Source organism: Mauremys reevesii, linkage group 6, assembly GCF_016161935.1.
Source record: "Mauremys reevesii isolate NIE-2019 linkage group 6, ASM1616193v1, whole genome shotgun sequence".
In the NCBI taxonomy this organism is placed as follows: Eukaryota; Metazoa; Chordata; order Testudines; family Geoemydidae; genus Mauremys; species Mauremys reevesii.
Window position 1 is genome coordinate 47906637 of NC_052628.1, and position 26948 is coordinate 47933584.

General features: G+C 40.4%; 3 protein-coding genes across 11 annotated transcripts in view; 2 read left to right on the top strand and 1 right to left on the bottom strand.

The window, feature by feature from the left end:
* RAD17 (RAD17 checkpoint clamp loader component) overlaps positions 1-4316 on the bottom strand; it is a 31964-nt gene extending 27648 nt beyond the window's left edge. For 2 of the 6 annotated variants that reach the window (XM_039545120.1, XM_039545125.1), the window contains exons 1-4: positions 3909-4103; positions 3462-3569; positions 1263-1532; positions 507-590 (exon numbers count right to left, since the gene is read on the bottom strand). In XM_039545120.1, coding sequence (XP_039401054.1) covers positions 507-590; positions 1263-1532; positions 3462-3506 — 399 coding nt within the window. In that variant the 5' untranslated portion in view covers positions 3507-3569; positions 3909-4103. The other 4 variants (XM_039545123.1, XM_039545124.1, XM_039545121.1 and 1 more) reach the window with 4 other exon arrangements.
* A 66-nt stretch (positions 4317-4382) lies between these two features.
* On the top strand, positions 4383-15346 carry AK6 (adenylate kinase 6). 3 transcript variants are annotated; one of them, XR_005600613.1, is made up of 7 exons: positions 4395-4558; positions 5859-5951; positions 8479-8537; positions 9170-9315; positions 9475-9705; positions 15021-15057; positions 15259-15346. XR_005600613.1 is itself a non-coding variant. In XM_039545153.1 (5 exons), the coding sequence occupies exons 1-5, from the start codon at positions 4531-4533 to the stop codon at positions 9662-9664; spliced, it is 516 nt and encodes a 171-aa protein (XP_039401087.1). In that variant the 5' UTR covers positions 4395-4530; the 3' UTR covers positions 9665-10390. The 3 variants fall into 3 exon arrangements, 2 of the variants coding, with proteins under 2 accessions (XP_039401088.1, XP_039401087.1); XM_039545153.1 differs by lacking the exons at positions 15021-15057; positions 15259-15346 and having other exon boundaries at positions 9475-10390; XM_039545154.1 differs by lacking the exons at positions 5859-5951; positions 15021-15057; positions 15259-15346 and having other exon boundaries at positions 4383-4558; positions 9475-10390.
* CCDC125 (coiled-coil domain containing 125) overlaps positions 11240-26948 on the top strand; it is a 37957-nt gene continuing 22248 nt past the window's right edge. The window contains exons 1-6 of one of the 2 annotated variants that reach the window (XM_039545127.1): positions 11761-11827; positions 15021-15057; positions 15259-15616; positions 17640-17698; positions 20228-20314; positions 23881-23958. In XM_039545127.1, the coding sequence (XP_039401061.1) occupies positions 11802-11827; positions 15021-15057; positions 15259-15616; positions 17640-17698; positions 20228-20314; positions 23881-23958 (645 nt within the window). In that variant the 5' untranslated portion in view covers positions 11761-11801. Of the gene's footprint in view, positions 11571-11760; positions 11828-15020; positions 15058-15258; positions 15617-17639; positions 17699-20227; positions 20315-23880; positions 23959-26948 lie in introns of those variants that run through there. The other variant, XM_039545128.1, reaches the window with a different exon arrangement.

The following is a 26948-nucleotide window of genomic DNA, read 5'->3' on the forward strand; positions in this document are numbered from 1 at the left end:
CGTCAACACAGTCCTTTCAATATTAAAATAGAATGCCAACTACCTTGTGCATTATATTAAACTCCCAAGATATTCAATTTTCAACAAGATGAGCATTTCTGAACATCTGTACATAGCAGTTTAAAACAGAAGTTATATTTTCAAATGTGTGTCATCGTTTATGGTGTAATGACCTCACAATGAGCTCCTTCAGATTGCAGTGGTCAGTCACATGGGTCCATTTTTTCATTAAATGTATAAACACGGTGTCTCCCAAACAAAATACAGAGGCTCTCTCTTACTTCAAACCCCATTAAGCCAATTTTGGATTTGTCTCCAGCTGTGCATTAAGAAACATCCTGTTTATCCCCATGAACCCCACATAATTCATTCTATTTCAGTGACGTGGAGTCTACTGTATATAAGCTATAAAACGTCTGCAGAGTCATTTCTATGATTACTTGCAAGTTTAACTTCTTACAACTTAATTAAATACAAAAAATTAAAATATAAAATTTATGGACTACCTGCTTTGGCTGCCTTTGAAATATTTGAGCTTTTAACCAGCTTTCAACTTCTTCAATCTTCTTCTTATGTACAGCAAGCTCATTCTAGAATGAGAAAGGATATAAGAAATGCATATAAGCTCTGATTTATGAGCTTTTATTGATACAGTTCAAGAATAGTATTTGTGTGTAAAAATGCCAAACAAAGTGCTTGTATGAGAATGACCTAGCCACCCTTAACATAATTTAAATACATCCTAAACACAGCAATTAAAAGTAATCCATCACAAATCCCCGCCTTTAACAACTCCAATTCCCCACCAATTTTCCAAATGCCAAGAATCAAAGATGAGCCCTGAAACGATCCCTGAAGTAGAGTTGTTTATTATTTACATACATACCAACAAAGCCATTTCAGAGGTGGATTATTTTAAAAGCATAAGAATGTTAATTTACTACTCCACCGTAGTTCATACCACAAGGTTCCTCATTCTGAGAGTAATAAGTCAATACACACTAACATATTTGAAATGCACCACTAAAAATGCAAGTTCTGTGGATAAATAGCTGTGAAAACCTGAGTTTGTTCAGGATCTTCTCTACAGATAGTTGGCACAGTCAACTAACCATTCAAATTATGCACTGGTGTAAGACAATCTAACATTCAGAAGCTACACTCTGGGTAGGACTAATTTGTAGAAATAGAACAATTCATAAGTTACACAAAAATGATTTTGTATCCCTTACCACATCTAACACTTAGAATACTTCTTGTACCTGTGTTCCTGGTTTGTATTTATCCACCCATGGTTCATTTTGAGACTGGCTTTGATTTTGTTTAGAGTGATCACAAATGTGATCTATTGAGGATGACTTTCCTTTGATTCTGGCCAGAACCTTGTTCTTGCTACTTTCTGGCACAGAGGAATGATCTTTTCTCTTCTGATGCTGATTAGCCTCCCCAGATGACTTCACAAGAAGGGTACTAGATAAGATATTTGTATTCCCAAAGAAATCATCAAATGAAGGTGCCACCCAATCTGTTACCTGACAAAACATAAATTTGTGAGGGTTAATGCCAGACAGAATTTCACTTTTTTTTTTTCCGCTCTACATTGAGCTGCAGTTGACGCTGAATAACTTGGCATTATCTATCAAATATATACATTTACATCTTGAATATTTTCAGTAACAACCAATCATTTTGAAATGCCATATTTGAAAAATATTTGGAGATTAAGCTTGAATGCTTGTCCCTTTCACTAACAGAAGTTGGTCCAAAAGATCTCTCATTCAACATGTCCATTTAATATTTGAAAAGAAGCTCTTAGAAGTCCTCAGTAGTACTGATAATTATAAACAAATGTTGGCTTGTTCACCCTTACTTAAGTTCTAAAATGAAAGTCTCTTATGCACCACAAGAAGCTAGACCTAAATTCCATGGCAAGGACATTGTATCATAGCACTCTGGTGCAGCACACGGGAAATTCTGGGGCAGCTTCCATTATTAGTTAAAGAGCCAAGGTTTACAATGAGTTAAATATTAAATAAAATAAATAATTCAATATAAAAATACTAAAGAGGCTATTATTCAATTTATTTTACATTGCCTCTATATTTTGAATGTTTGATACGCTGCATATTTTTGTATTTACAAATTTAAGAGTGCGTGTGTGGGGGGGTGAGGGCAGGGGAAATAGAAGGTTTTGGCTACTAAGTAGAAAACAGTTGGACTTTGTTAAAGGGAGAGATATGGAAACTAATTTGGGACTGTGGGTCAAGCACATTTACCTGAAATTTCTCCTACAGTGATGATCAACAATGAAAGAAAGCTAACATTAAAATGTTTATCTGTAGGTTTTAGATTTAATAGCCCATTTGCACAGGTGGGGAAGTTTACATAACTCAGAGCTCTTTTTCAAACTATATGTACACTCAATGACAACACTGCACAATTTACATTCTGTCCACATTTTCAAGGTTATCTTCACAACCACTGGGCTAGAACCATTTTTTTAAATGAAAACTTAGATTCTAAAGAACAATTCCGTGGACACGCGTGGAATCCATCACATGTTCTATAGCTGCACAATATACAGAGCCCTGCCTGAAAGAACCTAATAAGAATTAATTAAATCAATATTATCCCCATCAAGAGGGTTCCTGCGTACTCAGTACTCTACTTACTTTTTACAAAACAAACACATATTTGCAGGGGGTTTAAAAATGTTCCACTGAATGAAAGGGGTATCATCAAGTGGAAAAAGAAAATCAGACTTGTGCAATTAAAAACTACTTGAAGCTTAAAATAAACACAAGTAACATCTAAGATTACCAGAAGTGATTTTTTTTCAGATAAATTTGTGCACTTGTCAGCATAGTGTGATTTAATAGTCAGTAATCTCTTTGATTCATGTGGATTTTTAACTGCATCAGTGAGAGGAAAAAAACTTTTTGTATAGGAAAATGTGATTGGATAACAAATAGTGGCACAGAGATTAAGAAACACCTGCAGTACTTGAAAGTACTTTACATTATTATTATTTTAAGGCTAGCTTTCAAATTGGCTTCCTTTAAATGGCTCGCTTTAAGCCACATTGATGGCAAAAGCAATATTCAGGTATAAGAAAGATGATACAAAGCTATCAATACTTAAATCGACCGCAGATTTAATACAAACTGTCATATAGTATGAAAAACAAATTAATCCATTCCAAGAGAACACTGAAATAAACTCAGCATAAAAACAAGAAATATAGTGGAAATAATCTTTTGCCTTTTTTTTCCCTTTTTTACCTTCACTTAAGTTTCTGATTAAGCTATAAGAGTAGGAATGGCTTATTGCTATATCATAAAATTATATTTAATTACACACACTTGTATCAAGATGTGCATGTGCTGTAGCAAGAGTAAAGCTCCACTTTACACACACAAAAATATTTTAAAAAAAATTGTTTTAGATTATCAATCACCTACTTTAGTTGGCACTATCTTTGTTCTAGAAGAATTTTTTGACATCATCAACCTTTATCATTCCCATCCGCAGTGTATGACCAGTAGCACGTTAAAGAAAGTGACCTGAAACTGAAAAGTGGGGGAACAGACCTTAAAAATAATCCTTTCCTTCTTGAGGAAAATAATCTAAAGCATTTATAGCCATTAAAGATTAACTAGTCTTCTAACTGAAACCTATGTGAATCATTAAGTGATATTTAAATAAATGTACATGCAAATACAAGGTTAAAAATACATCCTATCTGCTCTACAAAGGAGACGGGGGGGGGGGGGGGAGGTTACAACCCAGCTGTAGCGTGGGCGGGACTGGGCTGCATCCCTGTAACTGGGTAATACCCAACCCTGCCCAAGGGCAGTGACCCGGTTACAGAGACACTCAGCGTAAAGCTTTCCCTGCACTGGCTGTACCCGTGTCCGGGCACAGTCTGGCTGTCGATACCAGCTCCCCTGACGCGCTTGCGGCTGCAGCGTACATGGGCCCATCCGTGGCTAATCAGGGGCCCCGCCTGCACCAGGCGAGGGGCCCAGTCCCGGTAAACTCAGAGCCCCCGCCCCGCTACTGTCACGGTCCCAGGCGGGTGCTGGGACGGGCGAGCTGCTCTCTCCCCCTGTAGTCCGGATCCGTAGCGGAGATCGAGCTCCCACTCCCCGGGCCCGACCCGGCCCCAGCGACCGCGGGACCCTAGAGCACAAACACCTGGGCACAGCGCGCTTCAGCCGCTGGGCCACCGCTTCCGGCGAGGGGGCGGCACTGGCCTCTCCTTAGCGGAGAAGAGCAACGCAGGGAAAACCAGCCTCCTGCTACCGCAGGGACCTCCCACGCTCGCGGCACTTAGCTGCCCGCACCGCGCCTGCCCCGCACCGCGGCAAAGGGAGCCTCCGCAAACAAATCAAGCGGCGGTGGGGCAGCTGCTGACGGCCTTAGTGTGCGCCGGGCCTGGAGGCTAGGGAAGGCCCCGGGAAGGTGCTCACGTGTCTCCTAGGTGACTAGTCTGCTGCTTTCGTCCCAGCAGCCGGCGAGACGCCAGACATGCGGCGGCCCAACATCCTGCTCACGGGTAAGCGACCGTGAGAGCCGTGCCCGTGGCGCCGGAGCAGCGACATGGGTTCCCGGGGCCGCCCCGCCGCCTGCCCTGGGCTGGCTGAGCTGTGGGTCCCCACGTTGCACATGGTCACTGAGCGAAGAGGGGTTCGCTGCTGGCCTGAGCGATCAGTACGAGATCCATAGCGATCCTGCAGCGGAGTCTGTAATGTTCGTTTCTTTTGTCCCTGCCAATGGGGAATCTGGGAGTGGTTGTGAAACTAGGGAAAATTAATAAATACATGGTGATACACCTATGTCATAGAACTGGAAGGGACCTTAAAAAGGTCATTGAGTTCAGTCCCCTGCCTTTACTAGCAGGACCAAGTACTGTCCCTGATAATTTTTTTTTATGCCCCAGATTCCTAAATGGATCTCTCAAGGTTTGAGCTCATAACCTTGGGTTTAGTAGGCCAGTGCTCAAACCACTGAACAATCCCTCCCCCTGCCTGGGGTTAAGTGGCTTAACCATTGAAAAGGCTAGTGATCCCATTACATGTTTTATTACTTTGGTTAGATCCATTAGCAGCTTTTGACACATCACAGTCTGACAGGAATTTTTTTCCTTCAGTTCTTTGCTATGAATGGGGGAGAGAGATAGCTCAGTGGTTTAAGCATTGGCCTGCTAAATCCACGGTTGTGAGTTCAATCCTTGAGGGGGCCATTTAGGGAACATGGGGAAAAATCTGTCTGGGGATTGGTCCTGCTTTGAGCAGGGGGTTGGACTAGATGACCTTCTGAGGTCCCTTCCAACCCTAATCATCTTTAATGGCAGTAATGCATTCACACAGGTAGTCTGACAACTGGCTTTCAAACTTAGGATTTCAGCAGAGTGTTGCTAGGACTGTACCATGACCATATGATGATACCAGGGTCAGTTTTAAGTTGCATAGTATAGAGCAGATTTCAGTTTTATTTGTTGATGCCATTCAGATGTGTATTTTCTTGCAGAACTTTCTTCTTCCCCATTATTCTGTGGGGGCTGGGTGTTTGGTGGTGGTTATTTTGTTGTGGGGTTTTTTTTGTGCACTTTTCTGGCTGACTTATTTAAGGAAACATTTGTGGCCTTTCAGATCTGCACAGCTGACTTGGTTCCTTTAAATCTAAATTTTATTTTTTGTCATTTTAATATAATTGAGCTTATCAGTGAGTTTATGGTTGTAATGTACCATAATGTATTTATTTTGCTAATGTACTTATGTTAGGTATGATACAAATACATTATATGACTGGCATTGACTTAAATAACTTATCACTTTATATAATTTGTTTTATAGGTACTCCTGGTGTAGGGAAGACTACACTGGGCAAAGAGCTTGCAGCAAGAGTAGGGGCAACATATGTTAATGTGGGTGATTTGGCAAAAGAAGGTAGGTTGTAAAACAGAATACATGCATGGGTGGCATGTGAACTTCTGGTTGAGGAAGGCTAGCTCCAAGCCCTGCCCCTTCCACACAAGGTCTTGCCTCTTCCGCAACTGATGGAACCCAGAGCTCCTACACTGTGGCCGCTGGCCCTCGCCCAGGCTAGCTCCCCCAGAGTGCCCAAGCCAGGGCCACTGCACAGAGGGAACCCCAGAGCAGGAAGCAAGGAGGGCATGGAGTGGAATGGAGGCAGGGCCACACCTGGCTGTTTGGGGAGGCACAGCCTCCCCAGTCTGTGATACCCACTGCCCGTGGGGGGTCTGCTTGTGTAGATTCAGATGCAAGATAGGGCCTTTGTAATCAGTGAGGACTGCTTACAGGCATAAGGGTTGCAGATGAAGCCCTGAGACAACTGAAAGATAAACACTTGGGAAAGTGTTAACTGCACCTTTTTAAAGGTGTAGCATGACCAGCTGCTCACCATACTTCCCACCCTTATACAACTGCACCTCATGTCCTCATTTCCCTAAGCAGCTTTGCAATATGGAGGCATAATTTGGTACTAAGAGGCTTGTGATATGACAGATGTTTTAATGAAGTGTGGATACAAATTGATATTTTAAAAATGAATTGGATTTTTTTATTTAAATTAAAAACAGGATTTTTAAAAAATAAACTATTTAAATTTGAAATAGGTTGTCAACGTAAAGGTCTACACTTATGATAATCTGTTAGTCATTTAAATTAAATACCAGAAATAATATGAAGCAGTACATATTTGCAGACAAGTTTTAAAGAAACGCCAACCACTGAACTGGTGGAAGTCAATGGCTATGCACCTAGAACCAGAATTCTCTGAAGTGCTAAATCAGCTTTTACAACAAGGAGTCCTTGTGGCACCTTAGAGACTAACAAATTTATTTGGGCATAAGCTTTCGTGGGCTAAAACCCACTTCATCAGATGCATGGAGTGGAACATACAGTAGGGAGGTATAAATACACAGCATATGAAAAGATGGGAGTTGCCTTACCAATTGGGGGGTCAGGGCTAATGAGCAAATTCAATTAAGGTGGAAGTGGGCTATTCTCAACAGTTGACAAGAAGGGGTGGAAATCACTTTTGTGGTGCTAATGAGGCCAATGTAAACAAGGTGGCCCATTTCAAACAGTTGACAAGAAGGTGTGCATATCAGCAGGGGGAAATGAGTTTTTGTAGTGACCCAACCATTCCCAATCTTTATTCAGGCCTAATTTGATGATGTCTAGTTTGCAAATTAATTTCAGTTCTGCAATTTCTCGTTGGAGTCTGTTTTTGAAGTTTTTGTTGTTGAAGAATTGCCACTTTTAACTCTGTTGTTGAGTGTCCAGGGAGATTGAAGCGTTCTCCTACTGGTTTTTGAATGTTATAATTCCTGATGTCAGATTTGTGTCCATTTATTCTTTTGCGTAGAGACTGTCCGCTTTGGCCAATGTACATGGTAGTGATGGCATATATCACATTGGTAGATGTGCAGGTGAATGAGCCCTGGATGGCGTGGCTGATGTGGTTAGGTCTCATGACGGTGTCCCTTGAATAGATATGCAGGCAAAGGTGGTACTGAGGTTTGTTGCAGCTTTTGACAGCTGTAGCCTCTTCTGAGGTGCAAAGAGAATATTTTATTCTTTTCAGTTTATTCAACTAGTTCATTCAAAGTTAGGAAACCAATTGGAAGTTGAAAAGAAGGAGCACTTGTTTTCCTCTATCAATCTATGAATCAAAAACTAGCTGCAACAGGATGATATCTACTAGTTCTAAAATCTTGAAGGACATGGAGACCAGAAATAATCAGTTCAATTCACTAAGTGCAGAGAGTAATTCCTTTATTTAATGTATTTGTTAGTTTTAAGGGCGAAACATGTTTTGATAAACCTTTTTTTTATGTATCTTAAGGTACTTTATTTAATAAAAATTCTGTTTTATGCATTTTTAATTAAATATTAATCTAAAGAGAGCCTAGCATCACAAATAAAAAATTAATCATCTAGTAAATAAGAAATGTATCATTAACCATATTCTAAAATCATAAAAACTGTAAAACTCAAGAATTTTTATAAATGTAAATTAAGCTATATAATTGCTTAAATACATTTGTATAGATGTAGTGTCCTCCTGGTTAGCAAAAAGAAACCCCAAATTTAGTGTAAAGGCCATATTTAGTTGCAAATCAGTATGTGGATTGGTACCAACCAAGAAGAATCAACTTTTTTCTTTAGGAAAATAACTAAAAAGTTCAAATGCAAAACATGATTAAAATCAGTTATTTAAATCCAGGTTTCCTGTTTGCTGATTTAAATCAATCCACCCACCTTTAATGTTCAAGCTAATGCTTTTATCCATGGCATTTGTTTTTTGGAAAAAATCCTATACAATAGATTTTAAAGAACTTGAAAAATAAATACAATTTCTATTGACTGTCAGTGTCGGATTAACATAAATGTGTTGTCAAATGACTACCATTATCTCACAAAATAACATAGACTCTTTTTTCTGTAGGGGAATTATATGAAGGCTTTGATGAGGAATATGAATGCCCAATTTTGGATGAAGACCGAGTGAGTCCAACTTAAAAATCTAGCATATTGAAGGTGGGGGTGGGGTTAATTACAGTAAAAGCTGTGTTTATCTGGCACTTTACCACTGGAAAGCTCTGTAAACTGGCATTTCTGATCTTCATTGAAAGTCTGTTTTATAGTCTGGTTGGCGTGGGGCCGGCAGGCTTCCTATCTGGCTTTGCGTGGCTCCCTGGAAGCAGTGACATGCCCCTGCTGCTTCTAGGCAGAGGAACGGCCATGAAGGGTTCAGCGTGTGGGAGGGGGTGCAGGCTCTAGGAGCTGTGGGGGTGGTGCCTGCAGTGGGAGGCAGCGTGGAGGGCCAGCTAGCCACACCTCCACCTAGGAGCAGCTTGTGGAGAGCTGCCCAAGGTGAGTGCCACCCGGATCCAGCACCCCTGCCCCAAAGCCCCTCCCACACCCAAACTCGCTTCCAGAGCCCATGCCCTGCACCCTCTCCTATGCCCCAACTCCCAGCCCTAAGCCCCCTCCCACATCCAAACTCCCTCCCTATTAGTTAACCAGAATTTTTTACTTACCCTCATTTTCCCCCAACATTGCCAGATAAAAAGCTTTTACTGTACAAAGAAGCTGCATCTAGTTTTCTTGTGCCTTTGTCTGACTTTTTTCTGTAGGTAATTGATGAACTAGAAGACAAAATGAATGAAGGTGGAGTTATTGTTGATTATCATGGCTGTGACTTCTTCCCAGAACGTTGGTTTCATATAGTATTTGTACTTCGCACTGAAAACTCATTTCTGTACGACAGACTTGAAAGCAGGTAAATCAGTGGAGTAAATGAAGGTGAATTATCATGCAGATTCATAGGAGCCTTTCAAGAGTATAAATTCAGGGTTTTGTATAAAATAAGGATATAAAGTCCTCTTATTTTTATATATATATATATATATAAAATCTGTGTGTTTTGTTTTTGTGTTAGAGGGTACAAAGGGAAAAAACTACAGGACAACATTCAATGTGAGATTTTCCAGACTATTTATGAAGAGGCAATGTCATCTTATAAGGAAGAAATTGTACACCAGTTGCCTAGTAACACGCCAGAGGACCTGGAGCGGAATTTAGACCAGATTGTACAGTGGATTGAGCAGTGGATGAAAGACAACAACTGAAATTTGAGGAAAAAGGAACATGTTGGACTCTTTTTCCCCAGGTTATTCTGGCCATTCAATAAATGAAATTTGTAATTGTGGCATGGCTAACTAACCTTTCTTTGTTCAATTGCACTTCAGGGACTATGATAATTTTTTAATCTGAGAAACTGAGGAATTATAATAATTGATCATACTGATGAATCTGATATGGTTAAAATAATGCCAACCACTGAAGGATGGATTTTGTCCTGAGAGGAGCTGGATCTATATTATAAAATGGTCATAGAGGGAAGTCAGGAGCACACATAGGCTGTTCTTACATTAGAGAAAGCTCCAGACTACAATGGAGTGAGGATATATTTGAAAGCTTATGTTCATGGTAGGTATGTGAAATGCATGACTTTTGTGAGCTGTTTTCAAATGCTAAGATATTTTAAAACAGCAGAAGCTTCTTCATAGCATAGAGGAGCATATCATCAAATATTTCTCCATAACGTAAACCATTGCTCATTTTATGTTGATTAAAAGTCACCCAAAGTGAATAAAATAAAGTTTTTGTGAATGGAAGGTTTAAAGAAGCAGCAGTATATGATTTTGTGGAAAGGGGAATGTGAATTACTGTTTGAGGACAGATGTAAGTGACTACAGTGAAACCTGAGCTTGACTGCCTGTGGTCACCTGTCATAATGGCCAGTTAAATGTCAGTCCCTGCAAGAATTCCTCTTTATTAATTATACTGCGTTATTCATCCAGCTGTTATTACAGCTACAATACTAGCAGACTCCTTGCTCGTCATTATTTATAGGTTTCACTGTAACTGTTTGAGTGGCTGGGGGGAAGGAAATGATGTGATTGGACTCTGTTAACAAAGATCTGTATGAAAGGATAGCATTAAACCCATCCAAATTAATCTTGTTTGTTCATGGTGGGTTGTGAGCCCTCTGAGCCAGATCCTGCAAGTTACATTCCCACTGAACACAATGGGAGTGTTGCTTGAATAAGGACTACAGAATCTTACAAGAGTAAGAAACTGCCAGAGTTGCTTAAAGTTATCACCTGCTCGAAGAGGAAAAATGTCTTAACTGGTTGTTTGCATTATAGTCCTTCAAATCAATCTGAACAAGTTCAGTGTGTACTTCCATAAAGCAAATTTTAGCTTTGTTTTTTTTTGTAAAGTATTTTTTTGAACATGAAAATTAAAGTACATTAATATAAAAAGCGTTAATGGGTCTATTTTACTTGCATTAGATTTGTGGAATGTAACATCTAGAACTATAGTCTCAGGAAAAAAGTGGGTTGGTACAGACATGTAACTTGTATACCTCTCCATCTTTTAGCTTCTATGCGAACATCACTAGCCATTAATAGCTCATTGAATATTTTGAACTCCATGGGATGCTCCATCAATGTCTCCTGCGCTATAAGAATTGTCATAGGATATCAGGCTGATGGCTCATCCAGTGTTGAATCCAGTCTCTGAAAGGGGCCAGCACCAGATGCATTAGAAGTTATAAGAAGCCATATATACAATAGGCAGTTAGGGAATCCACTCTGCAGGGGGAGCTTTTAACCTTTCGGCTATAAGCTGAAGTATCAGCAATTGCATATACACCATCTCTGTGTCTCTCCTGTGGCCTAGCAGGTAATAAATGCTAAGAGGGCAGTTGGGTGCCAGGCTGAGCTTTGCCCATGCCCTCACTGCCACAATCTCCTGGCTGCTTTCTGCCTGCGGGCTCACGCACGGCTCTGGGGCATGGGGGGAGCATCACGACCTGCCTTCCCCCGGTGCTTTCGCTCTCCCGCCCTGCCCCACTCCTACCCTGGCTGAGGCCCCACGCGGAAAGCTAGTAGCGCTGCCATGCAGAGCGCCTGCCGGGGGGCGGCGCTGACAGGCCCTGCCCCCGAGGGAGTGACCGCGCTGCAGGTACTCGCAGGCGGGGGACGAGGAAACGCGGGCGGTTGCGGAGCGTAGAGACCCAGGTTCGTGGGCCGCGGGGTGGTCGCAGTCTCCCGGTGGCTGCTGCCGGGCCTGTCCCGACGGGTGCGAGGAGCTCCGCGGGGTTTCCCGCCGCTGGGCTCGGAAGGGCCCTGGCATCCTGCCTGGAAGGGGCAGCAGCGGCGCCGCCTGGGGTGGTTCCCCCGGGCCGGGCTGGGAATGCAGCACACGGGAGCCTGCGAGGGGTGCGGCTGGGCTGCAGGGTTGGGCGCTCCAGGGAGGCTGCTGAGGGGAAAGGTTGGGGAGCTGGGGGCAGGAGGAGGAAGGCCAGAGAGGCCTTTTTGGGGGTAGAGTGCAGGCGGTGGGTTTGGTAATAAAACAAGGTTTGCACAATTGGAAGCAGCAATACCCACTGGGTGCTGTAGGCGCACAGGGTTCAGGGTCTGCCAGGCGCTCTGGGGTCAGGGCTGATGGGTAGCATGGGGGATGCTGCACAGCTTGAGTGCGGGGACTGCGCTCCTCTGTACACAGGTGTGATTATTTTCCTCGCTCTCTAGGAGAAATCACACGTGTGCACAGGGGAGTGCAAAGGGTTTGATTTCTTGAGTGTTAGTTAATGGCATTGCCCACTTCCTGGAATTAGGTGCTTCATCACTAGAGCGATCTACTTTTTTCACTCCTGCACATTGACCAGAATATCTTTTTGGCCCTGACTTTCAATATCTTACTGCTATTCAAAAGTGTCCTGCAAAAGGAGAAACATTGGTCTTGTAATCCTTTTGTTGGTGTTAGGATGTGTAAAGAAGACTTGAAAAGGTTAACAGTTGTCTATATTTTTAAATTAGAAATTCAGGACCTGTTTACACTGGAACACTCTCTCTCCTTGTATCTAGCTGGATTTTTTTTATACCTGTGGTTTCCCTCAGGTGCAGCAGAGAAAGCAGATGTGTAGACAAAGCTTAGGTAGGCTCAGACATTAAAAATGAGCTCACTAAAAATGCCTGAGCCTTGTCTATGCTGCAGCCTTCATCCATTCCACTGGTAATGGAGCTACACAGCTAGGATTTTTCAGACCTTTAATTCCCAATGTAAACAAAGCCACATACCGGTAGTCCTTTAGATTAGACATGACTTGAATTTTTAGTGTAAAAACAGGCAGAGGAAAAATATTTTTTAAAAATGCCTTTTGACCTTTATAAATTATAAAGAGCAAAAAAGTGCACAAACCTAGTTTAAAAAAAACTTTAGTTGTCTGTGCACCTCTTGTGAAACTTCCTACTAACTGAACAATAACTGACTACAACTGCCTTACAGTAACCTGTGAGCTTTAATATTTTTATTCAGGCTGATAGAAAAATGAGCTATCATGTTCTTAACATAGCTGCTTATATACAGAGGGCTGCCTACGGATGGCTCTCAGAAGTTGTGTTTTTACATTCTAAATAAGCCTCTTTCACAATAGGTATAAATCATGGTTTGTAACCCGGTAAAGTATTCAATTGTGATTACTGGGCAGTTTCAGCTCAGTGATACATGCTGGACTGGACCTCATCACAGCACTGTGCCCTTCGCCATAATAACTAAGTATCATCTTATCTTTCTAGGTGTCCTGTGTAAAGAGTAGGAGTTTACCCTATATAGCGTATCTGTTCTAGTTTTATAAATTTGAATCTAATAAGAAGTAACTGATTAGAGACAGACTTTGCTGATTACCCTCTTTCAAACAGCCAGGTGTATGTTGAGAGTTTCTTTTTCAACACATAGATGAGTTTCTAAGCAGCGTGGTGCAATTTTAAACTTTGCATATTTGTTCAGTGGGCCACTCAACTAACATTACTGAAAAAAATAATCCATTAGTCTGTCACAAAAATACTGTAAATAGAAATTTAATTAGGTTTGCTAATGAATAAACATTTAACTAGTCAATATTCATACACTATCCAGTATGCACACTATCCAGAAGGCTGTCCATCTGAATTATTGATTCTAGAGCAGTGGTTCTCAAAGTTCATTGCACCATGACCCACTTCTGATAAAAAAATTACTACATAACCCCAGGAGTGGAGACCCGAGCCCGCCCAAGCCCCCCTATCCCATGTGTGGGTCCAAAGACAGAGCCCAAGCCCTGCCAAACCAGGCAGGGGAGCCAAAACTGAAGCAGAGCTCAGGCTTCAGCTTTGGTCCTGGGCGGTAGGACTCAGACTTCGACTTCAGCCCTGGGCCCCAGCAAGTCTTAACGCCAGCCCTGGCAACCCCATTGGAACGGAGTTGTGACCCACTTTGGGGTCCCAACCCGCAGTTTGAGAACTGCTGTTCTAGAGTATCTGTTTTGGTCTGAGATGCTACTTTCTGCTCACAAGAAAAGATGAAGCTCTGCATTACCAGTATACCTGGAGGCAGAATTTGGCCTTTGATTTTCTTGCCTTGCAGTCTCAGCATGATCTTCTGTGTTTTCTGGCTGCAAGATGCTGTTTCAGTTGGGAGGAATTCAAAATATATTTAAAATGCGACTGGAGTTTACACAATTTTATTAATTAGAATAATCCAGGACTATCTATCACTGTGTTTCTTCCATGAGAGAAGATAAGGAGACAGGGTTGGCAGGAAGAATTGAGTTTGTAAACCAAATAAGTAGCAGCAGTTGAGTTTGGAAGCTTGGAGATAAATTGTTTTCTGATTCTTAATTTCTAGCGCTAGACATCATGGTGATGGGCACAATGGAAATGCCTAAAAGATAAATGGTGACCTCCCTTTTCTTAGAAAAAAAATCCTGGGATTAGTGGTTCCAACATCTATCAAATAATTATTAAATCATATTGAAAATTAAGAGAGGTAAAGTCCAAATTAGTGGGCTATGATTTAGAAATGTTTACATCAGCTTGCAACTATTGTAGTTTTGAAAATGTTACCAAGTCAGCTGGTGTTGACATTTCAACATGCTAAAAATAATATACACAGAGTGAAGGTGATCTGTGACTAAAGAAAGGATATAAAGCTTTTCCTCTTTATAAAGGTTTAATTGTTTTTACAAATTAAATGTCTATCACTGAACAAGCCTCAACTGAAAATAGTATTAAATTGTTTAAAACTAAATCCATTAAATTTAGTTTTAGACAGTTCAGAAGGGAATAATTTTTCTTATACTTCTACTGTACATGAATTACTTGGGCATGAACTAAATGTTAGACACTTCAGAAAACTTGATGTGACTCTTGTACCTAGTGAATTGTAAACCTAATAATACTTCCTCTTTACTGCCTTTTTTTTTTTTTTTAAAGTAAAGAAACCTAGTGAGTAGGTAGGTAGGCGTGTTCTCTTGTGCCTTGTTGGCAGAGACCAGAACCCATGCTTTTATATTATTAGAAACATACTTTGAACAAACTGAAAATACCTGCTGCTTTTGTGTCAGTTAAAACCGATCTGTTTGTTTAATCGTAGATTCAAGTCACCAGAATTACTCCTGCTTACCTACCAGGTAATTTTATGGACAAATAACTTAGATTGTCTTAGTGTGTTTTGTTCATGTGCACAGTAGACATTTTCTGGGATCCTGAACATGGTGTTGGAAAACACGGGGACTCTAAAAACACAAGATTTTTCACTTAATCTCAGACAAAGTACTACGTTCCCTTCTGTACTGCTACTTTGTTTGTGGATCTTTTCCCTTTCAAAATAGGTATATAGAGTTCTGAAGAAGACATCGTTCGCATTGCCAATGAGTGAGGTGTTCACATTACAAAGCAAACAGGAAGAGAGAGACTCGGAAGGTGAAGAGGATGACATGACATGTGGAGACTTGGGAAATGGACTTGGTAGAAGGCCTGGTGGTGTCTATGAAATGGAAGGTTTAAATGTGCACACATTTAGATCTAGGAAAGGGTCTGATAAGATCTTCAGTCCGCTTCTGCTAAAGAAAGGGGAAGAAAGTGATGCTGCAATTTTTCACTATTCAAAATGCAATGGTTTGTATGATGTGTCATCCAAAAAGCCTGGGATAAGTGGCATTACTAGATGCAGCCGACAAAATAGTTCTGGTAAGACTAACTTTTAGTTAATTATTTGCCCCTAAAGTTTCTCTGTTTGTGAAATTGAGAAAATAATCTACCTCACAAGAGTGTTATGAAGCTTTATTCAAAATGTTTCTAAAACATTTTGAGAACCTCTAATGAAATATTTTTAAGACGTGCCTGTAATGTTTGCACAATACATTGGTAACTGATATAATCTTAAAAGTTAGTGTTGTAGTCTTTCGAGCTCATGTCATGTCACCGTAAAGTTAGTCACCCTTAGCAGTCTAATAATGCTTAAGAATTTTAGTTATGCTGCTTATATTTTCTGATACTGCTCTGCAGTGCTGAGATATTTTTATGACAAACAGAATGAAGAATATGTAGACTGTGAATTGCTGAATAAAAATGTTTATTTACATTAGACTTTTGGGAGTTGATTTAGCATGATATACACTGAACTATTGAATAAATACAGCCAAATGCATTAGACTTTAATTTCAGTTTAGTTTGGGGATGGTCTCAGCTCTCCCTCTAGCCTCTTCAAATGCTATGTTGAAGCTATATTGGATTTTTCCCTTCCAGCTACTGGTCCTATGACCCCTCTTTAATGGGGTCATTGAAAGTGAGGTTTGACAAAGAGATCAGGAAATAAGGGGGTGGGGGGAGAAGCAGACTAATTTTCTTTGCTTATGGGGGGGATAGCTCAGTGGTTTGAGCATTGGCCTGCTAAACCCAGGGTTGTGAGTTCAATCCTTGAGGGGGCCATTTAGGGATCAGGGGAACTGTCAGGGACAGTACTTGGTCCAGTTGGTGAAGGCAGGGGACTGGACTCAATGATCTTTCAAGGTTCCTTCCAGTTCTATGAGATAGGCACATCTCCATATATTATTAATATTATTATTTTATTATTATTTTTTAATGGAGGAATTGGAATGACACAGTCCTGTTCCACTTCCTTGTGTCTGTAAGCTGCTTAAGTACATCATCCCTGAAATAATATCTAAAATTTAGTTTCCAACTAAATATCAAACATCTATGCTTGATATTTCATTGAAATTATAGTTCAGGAACAATCTCACCCTTAAAAAGTCACTCTACAGCATTTGAAGCTCTCTGTTTTCTTATTATTAGTCTTGAATTTTATATAAAGGTGGCAATGCTGTGAATATAGTCAACAGTTAGTGCTTCTCCTCCCCCCCCCTTCAAATATCTTTTTAGTTATTCTTACTACCTCCAACTGAGTGTTTCCTTCTTTGGTATTCTAGTGACTCTGGCTCACTCACTCCAACATAAACCAAACTGTCCAACATAATTGCTCTTTTGTTGGTGTCAGCAGGACCAGTGTGAAATTTATGAGACTTGTGCAATCCCAGTCAATTTCACAATGCTTCTGCTTGCACCCTAAGTGATAAGAGTCTGTGCAATGAGCTCCATGCAAGCAGAGCTTGAGTCCACATGGAACCATGTTGAATTTACTGGGCCTCTGCATAGGGGTCTACCTATGTGGAATGGAGGTCACTGAAGGATTAGGGCATAGGCAGTTGCCCATAATAAGCACCTGGGATCTGTATGAGTTGAATGAGTGGATCCAGTGTAGTGCTTCCTTCCGTGTACTCCTGCAAGGCTTCATGCAAGTCATCCACACTCTATGCAATTAGAGTTCTTGAACACCTGGTAGCTAGTTGTTGTCTTGTTTTTTAAATGTTGAAAACTTAAAACACTTTTTTTCATAAATATACAGGAAAAATGAAAATGCATTTGGAGGAAGAGTGATTTTTTGGTAAAAGGAAACACTTGAAATTAATTTATTCTCTGTGTGGCTAAACTTCTCTTTTTCAGACTTTGGCTTCTTTATATGTGAAATATTGCAGACCACATAATAGATACTGTTTTCATGTATTTTGTAATTCTGTGTTATTTAGCCTCATAAAAATTACAAGGATGATGATGAGTGTCTAAATGGGCTCTCCTATCAATATAAAGGTAAAGAAAACTAAAAGAATTGGGAGTTTTGTGAATGTGTTGGTATCTCATCAATTTTATACAGAGTCTAATTCTGACGTGTCAAATGAAGAATTAAGGCAACAACTTCGGGGGGCTATAGAGGTTAGTACTAGTCCTGAATGGGCTTCTTTTGAAATGCTTGTTTATTATAATGTAATAAAATATGTATAATGTTATTTCATTGGAAGATCTTAGAATACCCAGAACTTTTGGGTAAATATGAGTTCTGTCAATCAGAGAGCTAGTTGGGAGACTTAAAAGATTCTGTGCCCCAGGATCTATAAGCCTGAAGGTCACTGTACCCTGTGGATTTTCCAATTCGGGAGTGCAGTGAAGAGGAAGACTCTTTGTTCTAGATTCCCAAAGTGTGGAGGGCCTTAAAGGGGCAATACTTCATTTAGCAGCAATCTGTTCATGACACTCTCAGTTTGAAAACTTGGAGCACCAACATGGAAGCTGGCAGGCCTATTTCAAGCCAGCTGTGTTGAAGGGACCCTGGCATGCAGAGCACAGTAAAATCTCAAGGAACATCATCAAGTTTATTAATCAAATATTGGTAAATTGGGATGCTATGATGTACAGTACAAGGAAAAATTGTCATTTGAATGTGTTGTGGTGCAACTTACGTTAACTGCGGACAAACATAGGAACACAAATCTTATTACTGTCAAAGTAAAACAAATACAAAAAACAACCCTTTACACATTAGTATTGTCTTAGTAACAAGATAAACAAACCACAAAAATGAAAAGCTAAGTAAAGAGAACAAAATAGGAGTCTCCAGCTAAAACCGTGGGATAGTAGCATTAATTCTAGCAGAGTAAAACTATTTCAAGAGGATATATGGATAAGAGCATAAAGCTTTGGCATAGAGAGGATATGCAAGTCAGAAACCATTCTATTCATCATCAAATAGCATAAAATCTGGGCCCAGTCCCTGAAGGTGCTCAACACCTGGGATTTGCTGAGTACCCTCAACTTCCATTAAATTCAGTGGGAGATTAAGATGTTCAGCAACTCCCAAGAGACACTCTGTACTCAATAGGATCATTCTGCATCATGCATCTGAGAATCAGTTTGCGAGAGAGAGCCTATTTTATTGAAACTCTCTACTTAGTCCTGCAGTTTAAACATGACATACTTCAAAGGAATGATTTGCCAAAGATTTGGCGTGTGCTGCTTCTAGAGACCAAATGTAAGTGGAAACTAAATACAAAGCATATGTGCCTATATAGTCTAGATTGAAGGCTAAAATCACTGGATAAGAAAATTATCATTTTCTAGGAAAAGGACTACTTTTGAAACTCTAAAATACTTTAACTCTTGATTGTGTAGGGCAGGCTTGTTTACCTGCTGCGTCGGCAGGTTCAGCTGATCGCGGCTCCCACTGGCCGCGGTTCGCCATCCCAGGCCAATGGAGGTGGTGGGAAGTGCCGCGAGCTGAGGGATGTGCTGGCCGCGGCTTCCCGCCGCCCCCATTGGCCTGGGATGGTGAATCACGGCCAGTGGGAGCCGCGATTGGCCGAACCTGCCGATGCGGCAGGTAAACAAACTGGCCCGGCCCGCCAGGGTGCTTACTCTGGTGAGCCGCGTGCCAGAGGTTGCCGACCCCTGGTGTAGGGCATATACAATCATGTTCTGTACTGAATAAATCAATTGCCATTATCTGTTCAACCAATGTTTATTTTTGTCCATTTGTTTTGAGATATGCAACTGAATGGCTCCACTTGTCACCCAAGTCAGTCCTCCAAATATAGGCACATTTCAGTATCAGTTGCTGAATTAGTGGAACCGTAACAAATGCTGGTTGTCAGTGTTGATTTTGGAGCAGAATCTAGTTCTGGCAACGAGTCAGATTTCTACCACCTACAAATCTGCAAAATGAATTTCAGCTATTAACATGACTGACTTCTTATCTTTAACATGAACTTCGGTTAAAAGTATCCAGGACATTTTTTTCTGAGACCTCATGCTTAACATTGCTTTTCTGCTCTGACTCACCTAAAGTTCCAAGACAGAACTTTTGTGTTCGTGTGTGTGCGTTTGCTCAGAGTAGGGGCAGGTCATTGTTGCTTGTCACCAGATATGGAAAGGGGGCGGAGGGAGGGTTTTTCTTTTTAACTCTTCGAAATTGCAAACTGACCTCTTTGTAAGAGGAGAAGGGAAGGTGATCCAGATATGCTAATGAGGATACAGTTGGGTAGGAGCTTTTTTACTTGGACAGCTGCTTAATTCTCGATATACAAAATAATACTAGAATAGTATCCATATATTATATAATATCCATATACAGTTGTAGTAAAATTAAAAGAAGAAAGCAAAACAGGGCATAGTGTTCAAAAGCCTATGCCAGAATAAACACAAAACAAAAGAACTGCAGAATCCAATCATATGTTTTTAAAGTACATTTGCAGAGAATGGGAAAAATAGTAATTGTATGTATGCTTGATAATACATTTTTTTAAATATGCATTCTCATTAACATTATGTCATATTGGAAACAAGCTGTAAATCATATTAATAGGTAAAGATTATCTTCTGAAGGGAGCTCATTTGGTAACAACTTGTTGAGACATAAGACTGTTCTGGCTTTTACTTTAGTTTTTATGTTTTTGTTTTTTTGCACTTCAGGAGATAGAGATTTTAAAAGTAGAGCTTGAAGCATCGCAGAGACAACTTGAAGGAAAAGAAGAAGCACTTAAAATTCTGCAAAATATGGTAAGAAGTGCTTTTAAATTAACATCTTATTTAACAGGGTTTTAATTTAAAGCATTAACTGTACCTGAATATTAAAGAGCTAGCAATTATGAATACTGCTTTCCACACAGAGTCACAATATTCTTGAAAGAGGCACCGCTATAATAGCACATTGGTAGTTTGACCTTATAGGATCTATCCACTTTAGTCAGTGGATGCTATCTTCCTTTGACTCCTTTTACTAATGTTCCTTCCTGTGCTGTGTCTTTCATCACAAATCAGAGGTTTCTTTCAGTTCATGCCCAGATCTCTTACAATAAAAGACAACACCTAATAACTATTAGGGTATCACTTTTTTGTATGTGTTGTGATGTTTTTGTTTACTATTCAAATCAAAGCCACCACAATCAATTTCCAAAGTTTTAGCGTAGTTACACAACCCATTTACAGTACTGTTAGGTCCCATCCATTTAAAATTGTATTGGCATTGTACCTGGGTCAACGATCATTCATACAGTACCCTGGGTCCTTGAAAGTTACTTTTGTAACACAAACAGGACTTAAAAGAAAAAAAGATCTTTTTGATTTTTTTTCTCCAAGTTGAAGCAAAGGCAAACAATCCCATAGTTGGGATCCTCCTTCCAGATGATGTCATGGTATCCTCGCACTGAGGATACCTCTCCTGAGGAGGAACCCCAGTTACTTGGAAGAGCCAGGTAATAGTAATGGGGGATTCAATTATTAGAAATAGAGATAGTTGGGTTTGTGATGACTGGGAGAACCACATGGTAAATTGCCTTCCGGGTGCAAAGGTTTCAAGTATCATGAGACATCTAGACAGACTTATGTGCAGTGCAGGGGAGGAGCCAGTAGTTGTGGTACATGTAGGTTCAGTGACATAAGGAAAGGAAAGAAAGAGGCCCTGGAGGCCAAATTTAGGCTGCTAGGTAAGAGATTAAAGTGCAGGACTTCCCTGATAGCATCCTCTGAAATGTTTCCAGTTCCATACACAGGGCCAGAAAGTCAGGTAAAACTGAAGGGTCTCAATGCATGGATGAGACAATTGTGTAGGAAGGAGGGTTTTCGGTTTATTAGGAACTGGGGAACCTCTTGGGAAAAGAACAGAATTATCAGACACACAGATAAACACAATATTTTGGGAAGAATCAACATGGCTTTTGTAAAAGGAAATCATGTCTCGCCTATCTTTAGAATTCTTTGATGGTGTCAACAAGCATGTGGACAAGGGATGATTCAGTTGATATAGCATACTTGGACTTTCAGAAAGCCTTTGACATGGCCCCTCACCAAAGACTCTTAAACAGACTAAGCAGTCATGGGATAAGAAGGAAGGTCCACTCATGGATCAGTAACTAGTTAAAAAATAGGAAACAACAGGTGGGAATAAATGGTCAGTTTTAATTGGGAGAGGCAAATAGTGAAGTTCCCCAAGGATCTGTGCTGGGACCAGTGCTGTTCAACGTATTCATAAATGATCTGGAAAAGTGGGTGATCAGTGAGGTGGCAAAATTTGCAGATGATACAAAATTACTCAAGATAATTAAATCCAAAACTTACTGAAGAGTTGCAAAGGGTTCTCACAAAACTGGGTGACTGGCAACAAAATGGCAGATGAAATGCAGTGTTGGTAAATGCAAAGTAATACACATTGGAAAGAATAATTCCAACTATGAATTCAAAATGATGGGTTCTAAATTAGCTGTTACCACCCATTCAATGTGCAGCAGCAGTCAAAAAAAACTAATGGAATGTAGGGAACCACTGGGAAAGAGAGAAATAAAAAACCAGAAAATATCATACCACTATATAAATTCATGGTATGCTCACACCTTAACCAGAACTAAATGCAATATTTGCCGCATCTCAAAAAAGATATATCAGAACTGGAAAAGGTATAAAGAACGGCAACAAAAATGATTAGTGGTATGAAATAGCTTAGATAGAAGTAGAGATTAAGAAGTCTGGGACTGGTCATCTTAGAAAAGAGACAACTAAGGAGTGATACAATAGAGGTCTTTACCCCTGGGCATAACACAGGAACAAGGGATCACCCAATGAAATTCATATGCAGTAGGTTTAAAACAAACATAAGGAAATACTTCTTCACACAATGTACACTCAACCTGTGGAGCTCATTGTCTGGGATGCTATGAAGGCCAAAGGTATAACTGGTTTCAAAAAAGAATTAGTTAAGATCATGGTCAGGGACAGAACCCCATGCTCCAGGTGTCCCTAAACTGCCAACTGCCAGAACTGGGACTGTATGACAGGATGGATCATTTGAAATTACTGTCTTCTGTTCAGTTTCCTTTGAAGTATCTGGCACTGGCCACTGTAAGAAGACAGGATACTGTGCTTTGATGGACCATTGGTCTGACCCATTATGGCCATTTCTATGTTCTTGAAATGCTGCTAAACTTTAAAAATAGCAAAGACTAGCAGGACTTGAAACACAGCTGTGGTTTGCAGCCCAGCTATTGAAAGTTTAACATCTTGAATACTAAAACCACTAGGATTTTTGTAATCAGTTTAAATGTAAATTTAATTTAAAGAGTTTTCTTTTTCTTCCTTATGAGTCTGTTGATATGAGGAAGTATATGTGACTTAATCCCTCAGTAAGGAATTGCATTCACAACTCTGACTCACAATTTTTTTTTTTTTATAGATAGTGCTATATCAGTCTACTTAAGATTTTAAGAAGTGGTTGCTCCTTGTCATGAAAGCAAAATCTGGCTTTTGGAATCTATAAAACCTATGATCAAGAAGAGCTCCCTTTGATTCACAGGTGCCGACATTTGTCACCAGTGAGCAGGTTAATTTTGGGAGTTAAATACCTAATCTGTCCATGAGTCTCCACGCACGTGTTCTGGGAACTGAAAACCAGTCTGAGGTTCTGCGCTTTCTACATTCTGTCCTTAATTAGTGCCAAAAAGAACAGCTGAGCTGAGGGACTAATGACAGACTTAAAGTTTGGTCTTTCAGAAACAGGGTTTGATATCCCAGCTTTCCAAAAGCATATGCTGGTTAGTTCTAACCTTTACAGGTTGTGAAATATCAAACCTTAAAATCATATTATTCTAATTTCTATCTTGCTTCCCCTGCCCTTCCTTCTTCCAATAGCTGCTAGAGCTTACAATTCTTTATACCACCTGTAAGGGTACGTCTACACTACCCGCCAGATTGGCGGGTAGTGGTCGATCTATCGGGGATCAATTTATCAAGTCTAGTGTAGACACGATAAATCGATCCCCGATCGCTCTGCCGTCAACTCCTGTACTCCACTGTGGCGAGAGGCGGAAGCGGAGTCGACAGAGGAGTGGCGGCAGTTGACCCCGCGCCATGAGGATGCAAGGTAAGTCGACCTAAGATATGTCAACTTCAGCTACGCTGTTCTCGTAGCTGAAGTTGCGTATCTTAGGTCGAGTTCCCCTCCCCCCACCCCAGTGTAGACCAGGCCTGAGTCTAGAATGACAGTTTCTACAGGATGTAAAATGATACATTAATTTAGTTATATAATACTGTTAGATTTGTCTATATGATCTTGTCATTGTTCATCTTTTTCACAGACAGTATTTAATAAAGCCACTAGTCATACAAAAGCAATACTTCAAAAAACTGAGGAACAAAAGAGAGCTTTAGAAAAGGTAAGGGTGCAGTTTTCTCGTCTCTGCAAAATCATACTAATATCATATTGACTTTATTTCTTGTAATTTGTGAAGCTACACCAATAATTTAGGATTTATTCTGAAGTGACAAAGGTGGTCCCTCTGTTTTTGAATATAATACATATCTGACTTTATTTCAGTTTTAGGTGTTGCTGACAGAAATTTCATCCCACTTAGCTTTAAGGAGACAATGTTAACTTATCACATTTATGTCTGAACATTTGTACCTTCTATTTACAAATAATTCTTAAGATTACTATGTTGAAAAGACAGAAAAAATAATATTTTTCAATTTGTTCACTTTGTGCATTTGACAGCACTTTGTTTATAGGCTGGGATTTTCGAAGGAACTTAAGAGAGTTAGGTTTCCAACTCTCCGATTTTAGTAATTTTTTCTCTAATTTTTTATGAGTGGGTGGGTGGCTTTTTCACACACACGAGCAAGGTGGGGGAGAGACATTCAGAGAATAGGAATATAAATGTAGATCCATTAGAAACTGGTGGAGGGAGTTGAGGGCAAGTATAATAATTGAAACTACTTTAACTCTGTTTTTTAAGACTTGAACTTGTATCTCTAATCAAATGTTAGACTGTCAGCTGTCTGTCTTTCTAAGGAACATTACTGCAATGTTATGCTTGGTTCTGAGCCTTTAAGGTGTCCAATACATGGGTATTTTACAGATATACAAGTGGGATTTAGACAAGTACAAAAGATTACATTCAAATATGGACATGGAATTCCCTTTTATCTGGCAATTAAGTACTGCCTAAGTGAACACTCACAGTGAATTTATACTGTAATATGCCACAAAGAGGCAGTTTTTCCTGCTGAATAAGACATAGGGATTACATGAATGCATGTGAAAAATGTCTGGCCTAACTGCCTCAACACATGGAATCCATCCTGAAGACCTGTCCGCACTGCAAATAAAACTGAGTTGTAGCACCTGGCTACCACACTTACAATTTGTAGTATAAATAGGACACTGGAAATACCTACGGCCTTAGTACAGTTATTGGATACAGTGAAGTTTCCTTGTACACTATAATTGTAGTTGGGTTGGGAGAAAAACATGTTATAACCAGGTTCTCTGACTCAATTGTACTTGGGTCTAAAGCTGTTAATAGTGCCACTTCTAATATGAGAAAACCTGCTCCTCCTCTTCATCTACTATTAGGGTGACCAGACAGCAAATGTGAAAAATTGGGATGGGGGTGGGGGGTAATAGGAGCTTATATAAGAAAAAGACTCAAAAATCGAGACTGTCCCTATAAAATCAGGACATCTGGTCACCTTATCTGCTATATACTGTTGTGTGGTGAGGCCAAGGGATTACTTGGAATGATAGCATGTTAGAAGGAGGATAATCACTTGATCTCTCTCCCAATATGGAACTATTACTCAAAAGTAGCTAACACCATCAGTTTCTCCATTACACTGACATTTTGGAGAATTTTCCTTCAAAAAGGTGAGCATAGAACAAAGTACCTTACTGCAGTGTTACCATGAGATAGTGTCACTTTGATACTGGAGAACTTTACCATTATCCCCTTGAGTGTAGCCTAATGTATTTAAGCAAAACACACCTCTTGTGTCCTCAGTGGAAGATTGTTGCTAACTGCCACCACTGCAGAGAAACTGTGACAGATTTTCACAGCAAAACAATTAAAGCAGAGTGGGAATTTTTCTATATGTATCTAACAGTGTGCCATCTGTCAAGTATTAATTTTAATTGCTACATCCAGACAGGTCGGATTTCTACACATACTGATATTCTTTATATAAATAATTTCAACTTGATATTCTTTTACAGATAGCAGCTTACTGTTAGTATGGGAAACTCCCATAGGGGAAACTGTCTAATGTCAAAAAGGCCCATCTTAGATGTAGGAGTATTGAAAAGAACACTTATTGTGAAGGGAAAGGGGTCCTTAAAGAAACCATGGCATAATATCCATGCATTTTTGGACAGCCCAAACTATTATTTAGTTTAACCTTGTGTCTGAAAAGGAATCTATTGCGTTTTTGTTTTGTTCTTCCCCAACCGCCCAATTAGTGGGCATCACCCAAGAAAAATAACCATATAGAATGTCATAACCTAAAAAGGTAATAGGGACTTGTGACACATGGACTTCAGAAGCCCCAGCAGTTTGTAGTCTGCTTTTAAACTCTTCAGAGGATCCCTCTTAAACTCTTCAGGTGAAATCCTGGTCCCATTGAAGTCAGTGGCAAAACTCCCAGTAACCTCACTGGAGCTGGGACGTCCCTTTCTGTGAGCGCTTGTCTTCACACAAACTTGCACCTGTTCAATTAAACTGTTCACTGGTGTGAGCACTCTTATTCCAGTTTAAGAGTGTCTTATTTCAGTTTAGCTTAAATCTGTTCTAAACTAAACCAAAATAAACCAGACTTGCACCAGTTTAACTAAATCCATTTAAAATCACACCTTAAACCAATGCAGCTCTGTGTACAGACAATCCTGTAGTCCAGGGTTTCTCAAACAGGGGTCGCCACTTGTGTAGGGAAAGCCCCTGGCAGGCCAGGCCGGTGTGTTTACCTGCCTTGTCCACAGGTCCAGCCGATCGCGGCTCCCACTGGCCGCGGATTGCTGCTCCGGGCCAATAGGAGCTGCTGGAAGTGACGTGGGCTGAGGGATGTACTGGCCGCTGCTTCCAGCAGCTCCCATTGGCCTGGAGCAGCGATCTGCGGCCAGTTCGAGCCGCAATCGGCTGGACCTGCAGATGGGGCAGGTAAACACACTGGCCTGGCCCGCCAGGGGCTTTCGCTACACAAGCGGCGACCCCTGTTTGAGAAGCCCTGCTGTAGTCTGTCGCATTGCCCTCTGACTATGTTCAGAGAAAAGAACAAGCTAATACCATGTTGTAAATCCTGATAAATATTCCAGCAGTTCGTAACCAAATCTGGAGGCTGCCTACAGATGCTTTCCACAGTATTTATCTAGGTCTGT